General features: G+C 42.9%; 1 protein-coding gene across 1 annotated transcript; it reads right to left on the reverse strand.

The window, feature by feature from the left end:
- Positions 1-484: 484 nt before the first annotated feature.
- KRT12 (keratin 12) lies at positions 485-6,017 on the reverse strand (the record flags this gene model as incomplete). The annotated part of the gene is made up of 8 exons (XM_080826300.1): positions 485-576; positions 1,224-1,294; positions 1,969-2,189; positions 2,327-2,452; positions 2,552-2,713; positions 3,597-3,753; positions 4,946-5,028; positions 5,403-6,017. 8 exons carry the CDS (start codon positions 6,015-6,017, stop codon positions 485-487), a joined length of 1,527 nt encoding a protein of 508 aa, XP_080682426.1.
- Between the last annotated feature and the right edge of the window lie 777 nt (positions 6,018-6,794).

The following is a 6,794-nucleotide window of genomic DNA, read 5'->3' on the forward strand; positions in this document are numbered from 1 at the left end:
ACTTCTAAAAGAGTCTTCTTAACTTAATCTCCAGCCTTGACATCTTCATCTCAGTGTTTATCTACGTTACTATTAGTATTTTACAAACCTCTCTCTATGCTCTTGACATTATTGTTGGAATCAAGAAGGAACATATTTCACATTATTGCCATTCATCTTTTATTGAACTCTATTAAAACAATACTACTTGATCAAAATCCTGTGATTAAAATATGTTCCACGTCACCAAGAGAAAGTTTATTAGAAGACTACACTGGATCCAGAAAGATGTGAGGTGATTTTGGTTTGTTATAAAGACCGACATGGCCACTGTGACTTGTAATTAAAGAGCAAAAGGGACTCAAAGTGAATAGGGAATCCAAGAAAAATGAAACAGACTAAAATATAATTGAACTAATATAGTATCTTACTCTGAAAGGAACAATTTCTACTTGTAAATTTCCTGTTCCTAAGGAACCAAACATGGGGCAGATCTTGTGAAATTTTACATTAGTTCTTCTTGAACCTGAGATGAGACCACTTCACCGTTCACCACTTCCTGCACAATTGTCTTGATTTTCCGGGATTTAGTTTGGTCTAAAGATAAAAATGGAATAAAGGGGCAAGAGTTAGTGTTTCACATATTCATCCAAAGTTGGTTGTTGAGGTATTGGCAGATAGAGTCCATCTAATTTAAACTTTCTTTTCTTTTCTTTATTTCTTTATTTCTCTATTTGACAGACAGAGATCACAAGTAGGCTGAGAGGCAGACAGAGAGAAAGGAAGGAAGCAGGCTCTCTGGGGGCTCGATCCCAGGACCCTGGGATCATGACCTGAACTGAAGGCAGAGGCTTTAACCCACTGAGCCACCCAGGCGCCCCTAATTTAAACTTTCAAAAGTGACTTTTGCATTCTAAAGTAATGCATTTATTTAGTGAAAATGAAATATATTCAGTGTCTTATGCAGAAATGAAAAAAAATATTTTTTTTAATTTAAAAAGTGGTTATGATGCTCATAACACTTCTTCGTAGAGTAGATTGTTTTCCTTCTGGGCTTGCCAGAAGTTTTACTATGGTACAGTCTACTCATTTTTCTGCAGGAATGCATAAATATTTTTTCTTGGCTCAGAATGCAAATATACCTTAAATTATTAATAATACTGCAATATTCAAGAGCTCTTATTTTAGTTATTAATAAGTGTGATTCTGACTTACTGTAAGTGATTCTTAGGGAATCTACATACCTTTAGAGGAACCGATCGATTGTGTTTGAGGTTTGGACTCTGTCACATATAAAGTTTCATCGAAACCATCACTGTAAAGAAAACAAGGGAGGTGATACCACATGATGCTTTCTGGCAGGAGGAGAAATAAAGAGTTTGCTATTTAAGCTTACAGTGTACATACAACTATCGCTAAATAGAGAAGGTATTCTAAATTTCTTGATGAGCAATGATTAAATAGTGCACCCTGAGAGTAGTCAGTGCAGTGGACCTTTGTTTTCAAACCTTGCCTAAAACAGGCTCCCTAAGTGAAGCAAACTGGCTATTAAGGGAAGGTCTGATCTCAGAACTTAGATTTCCCGATTTATAGCCCTGGGCTCTTCCCCTAGTCCAGGCTGCTGCTGCTTTGGGAACTTTCATCGCAGGAGACTGTGAGGTGATTTGGGTGGCTATTGTTTGATGTGTCATTCTTAGCATTGAGGCACTGATACCAGAACTCTAATGGGGGACTTCTCTAGTGCTCATTAGTGGTACGCCTCTGTTTGTGGTGCCATTATCCCAGCATTTTATGAATGATCATGTAAGATAATGGGTGACAACACTTTGCAAAGGATAGAACTTGAATAAATCTAAGGCATGTTGTTAGGAGATGTGGTATTTTCCATCAGCAAAAGAACCCTTACTTCTGTTGCCCCAAGCGCATCAGGTGACCACAGTTGGTCAGCCACTGAAGTTATTTTCAACCTATTTGAACCTGTCTATTCACCGTTGGGCCTCCCCGTCCAGGAGGCGGCGGTAGGTCTCGATCTCCAGCTCCAGGCGGGCCTTGGCGTTCAGCAGCCGCTGGTGGTCCGCGTTCTGGTGCTCGGTGTCGGCGCGCACCTGGAGCAGCTGCTCCTCCAGACTGCTGATGAGCTGCTGAACCTGGGACAGCTGGCCACAGTAGTCGCCCTCCACTTCGGCCAGCGAGACCTCCAGAGATTTCTTCTGCACGTGGGTGGGAAATGGCACAGACAGAACAACGGAGAGGACTGTTAAGAGGAAAGCAGCTGGCCAATGGCCTTACCGGCGTGGATGCCTTTTTTCTTTGGAAGTTGAAATGATGCTGTGTGTGTGGACCCTACCGTGGCCAGCTGGGACTGGAGCTCTATCTCCAGGTTTTGAACGGCGCGCCTCAGGTCGGTGACCTCGCTCTTGCTGGACTGAAGCTGCTCCGTGTTGGTGCTGATCTCCTTCCTGAGCTCCCCACTCTGCCACGGCAAAGAGGGGCAAAGGGATGTGAGCGCACGCTGCTCCCGTGGGTCTTTTCTGCAAATGGTGGCAAAGCTTTTTATTTTTGTTTGTGGTACCTTTTCAATGAACCAGGCCTCTGCGTCCTTACGATTCTGCTCAGCGATGGCTTCGTACTGCGCCCTCATGTTGTTGAGGAGTCTGGTGAGGTCCACCGCCGGAGCAGCGTCCATTTCCACGCTGATCTCCCCTGGGCCGCCTGCCCGGAAGCTTTGGAGCTCCTGGGGACAGCGAATGAAAGAGAGGGGTGCAGAGGCCCATTATAACCTTCGTGGGTCTCTTCCAACAGAAAAGAAATTAAATGTTATATTTTATGACCACGTTGGTGACTGACACACTACATTAAAACTCTTATTTTAACCTACAAATTCATAATTTTTCTTTTAATTTAAAACAACTTAGACATTGTCTTGGGTCCCTAAACTTACCATGGGCTCTTAGGGGCTGTGCCTATCGTGGCAAATGGGTGAGTTGGCTCTGCTTCTTGGAGGTCGAGGGCCTTTACAAAGAAGGCAAAGCTTGGTAGAGAAGATGCAGTGAGGTTTTAACCACAGCTGCCAAATTGGTGCTGCAGGCAGTGTGAAGGCTTGCGCACTGTTTGTACCACAGTGGAACAGTTGAATTCGAATAAAAAGCTCTGTAGAAGCCCATTGCCAGGGTCTTGATTAATGTCTGTTTATACGCCATCTTTTGCTATACTGTGTGGCTTACCAGAGTTCGTTGTGTGTTTTACACTGGGCGTAACCAGTTTCTCAAATGTATATAACATTATGTATTATTGGCAGGCTTCTGTTTTTGAACTTTAAAAATAGTGTGTCTTTAGAAATCACTGAATTTGGACAATTAAAATTCGGGTTGTCCTTATCTAATGATGAAAATGACAAAATCAGAAAGCACCTCTAATCTGTTAAACTTCAGTGGGAACCTCCATCAATCCCACCACCACCACCACCACACATACACACACCCAGAAATTCAAAACAAATGGCCAATTTAACAGGGGTGTCATGTGTCCTCCATTATCTGTTCTAACTCTAGATTTGTCAATTTGAAATTGTAATTTTTGGATTTGGGAGGGAAAAAGCAGCTTAGAAATCTGCCTACCTCTTCATGGTTCTTTTTCAGGTAGGCCAGTTCCTCTGTTAGGTTCTCGATCTGCATCTCCAGGTCGGCTCTGGCCAGGGTCAGCTCGTCCAGGACCCGGCGCAGGCCGTTGATGTCGGCCTCCACACTCTGGTGCAGGGCCAGCTCGTTCTCATACCTGAAAACCAAGCGCAAAAACAGTTTTCGGAATAAACGTACCCGTTTGAATAAGTCCCCTGCCATCATCCTCAGGGCTGCTTTATGTCCTGGGTGATTAGGTGGAAGTGGCAGCATTGTAATGTATGATGCCCTGTTTCCTTTTTAACATTTTTCTTTCCTTTTTTTTTTTTTTTTTCATAATAGTTTTCTGCTCAGCTGGAGAGAAGTGAAAAAATTGTGAGATGAGACTTCTCTCCCATCAATGAGCCTCAGTAGCCCTGCATCCCAGGGGGCAGTTTCCCCTTTGACTGGCTGCCCTGGCTGTAAACAGTAAGAGCCGCTCTCCAGGTAGAGTTTCTGATGGAATCCTAAAAACAGCTGAAAATAAATAATTTTTTTGCTTAGCTTTTATTCATGATTTAATTTAAGATGTTAATACTTCTCTGATAGCTTTTATCAAGATTTTATAGGCTGAGGATCATCACCACTGCAACATCCTGCATGGAGATTTTGTGCAGCAAAATGAGCGTTAGTGTTTCTATCCTTTTTTTTAAAAAAGATTTTATTTATTTATTTGACACACAGAGATCACAAGTAGGCAGAGAGGCAGGCAGAGAGAGAGAGGAGGAAGCAGGCTCCCCGCTGAGCAGAGAGCCCGATGGATGCGGGGCTCAATCCCAGCACCCTGGGATCATGACCTGAGCCAAAGCAGAGGCTTTAACTCACTGAGCCACCCAGGCGCCCTAGTGTTTCTATCTTATGTGTGGGAGGGTGGAATATGGGAGAGGATGAAGGAATATAAAAATAGATGTGTGGTTAATATTTTAGCGGTGTGTGTCATCAGGAAAAAGAAAATTTCACTTCTAGGTAAAAAACATTATTAATTCATTTTGATACATGGAAGATTGTGGTTTAGAACATTGGTGTAAATATCATGTTACATTATGACCCAAAAGCAAATTACAGGCATGGTGGTGATCCTAGTCCTAGGTGTAAGTAGCTTATAATTAAGGACGTGTAATGTGAGCTGTGTTGGAATCTGCTTTCTTCCTAGAATGTCCAATGTAAATTTACCAAAACAACAAATGTGTGGAGCCTACGTACTGTAGAGGGTTTAAAATATTTGCCATCAACAAAGGCAGGAAAATAGGGAATAAGAAGAAATGATGAGACACATCAATTATCATTAGTTTTTCTTTTGTTCTACTCACTTCATTCTGAAGTCTTCTGCAGCCAGTCTTGCATTGTCGATCTGCAGGATGAGCTGGGCATTTCCAATGCTGGCAGAAATGATCTGGCAAATAGGGGAAAACATACAAAATGAGGTTGTAAGATACTAGTATTATACAAGTGCACCTGAGAAGAAATTTTTAGGTGATGTTAACATGCTATTTTATTAAGAATTTAAGGCAGTTTAACTTTTTGTAAGAAAACATTTACAGTATTTTATTTAAAATTTGAGAAGCATTTTTTGCAGAAAGATAGTGGAAATACAGTCACTTTATGATAAGTGATAAAATGAAACTAAGTATCTTGAGATGAGAAATTGTTCCAGATAAAGCCAAACTGAAAAATACCATAAGTTTTAGATGGTTTATCACTGTAAAATATTATAATAGCAAAAAAGAAAAAAAATTCCCAAAACCCCTCCAGAAACCACATCATTACCTCATTCCTGAGGTCGTCGATCAATGGGTAATATTTACTGTAATCACTCTGTGACCCGGGGTCTCCAGTCCCAGATCCTCGTGTTTCATACCATTCTCGAATTTTGTTTTCTAGCTCAGTATTAGCCTCTTCTAGAGCTCGAACCTTATCCAGATAGGAAGCCAATCTGTCATTAAGATTTTGCATGGTTTCCTTTTCTGATCCGGAAAGAAGGCCTCCATCATTGCCAGAGAGAATACCTACAGCACCACCACCTCCTGCGCTTCCTCCAAATCCAATTCCCAGGCCACCAAAGCCACCTCCCAGACCTCCAAAGCCACCTCCCAGGCCTCCAAAGCCACCTCCCAGGGCTCCAGAGCCACCTCCCAATGTTCCCCCATAAGCAGTGCCCAGACCTCCTGCAAGGGAAATTCCAGAACCTCCACCAAAGCCAGAGCTAGAACCAAACATGGAAGCAGCAGAAAAGCCTCCCCCACAGCTGTCCCCGAAGCCAAAGGTGCTCCCCCCATAGCTACTGCCAACAAGGGAAGCAGATGTGCCCCTGGCTCTGCCTGATGTCCCGCTCTGGGAAGACAGCCGCCGGGGCAGCCCAGAGGTGCGCACTGAGAGGGACATCGTGTTGCTGGAGAGATCCACAGCCCAGGGAAGGGGGCCACAACCTGAGAGGAAGCAGTGTCAGCAAGGCAGAAAGCTTGCCCTTTTATAGGTCATGAAATGGGTGTTGCAGTTGAAAAGTTCACTCTCTCCACTCAAAACATCATGCCCCCGTTTTTTGACCAGCTCCACCAGTAAATGATTTATGCATACTGAAAACTCATTAGTATAGAAATAATCGAATAATTGTGCCCATTACATATTTGTTATATGAAAAGGAAATCTGGGTGGAGTAGATATAGGTTGTCACAAGAAATTTTCTCTTCCAGATTACTCCATTGCTTGTATTCTCTGCATTGTCCAGTGTTTTATGCACTGTGGGAAAGCAATGAGTGATTGTTAAATGGATAAATTAATCATACGTCGTCCTCAGCCTTGAGCTTCTTAAAGTTCTTCACTCATATTTCCTACTTTTTCCTTTAGAAAACTGAATGTAAACCATCCGACCATGATCTAGTCTATATTCCAGTGGAATATAGCTTCAGAAGCAGTTGTAAAATGCACTGGTGGAAGGTGGGGGAATAATTGCTTTTTCCAGGGGGCACCTAGGTGGCTCGGTCAGTAGATAGTCTGTCTTTGGCTCAGGGTCCTGGGATCAAGCCCTGCCTTGGCTCCCTGCTCAGCGGGGAGCCTGCTTCTCTCTCTTCTGCTCACCCTCCTTGTGGGTGCATGCTCTCTCTCTCTGTCAAATAAATAACTAAAATCTTTGAAATAAAAAGAAATGCATTTTCCAGATTG

Source organism: Martes martes (assembly GCF_963455335.1).
Source record: "Martes martes genome assembly, chromosome: 16".
Classification (NCBI taxonomy): Eukaryota; Metazoa; Chordata; class Mammalia; order Carnivora; family Mustelidae; genus Martes; species Martes martes.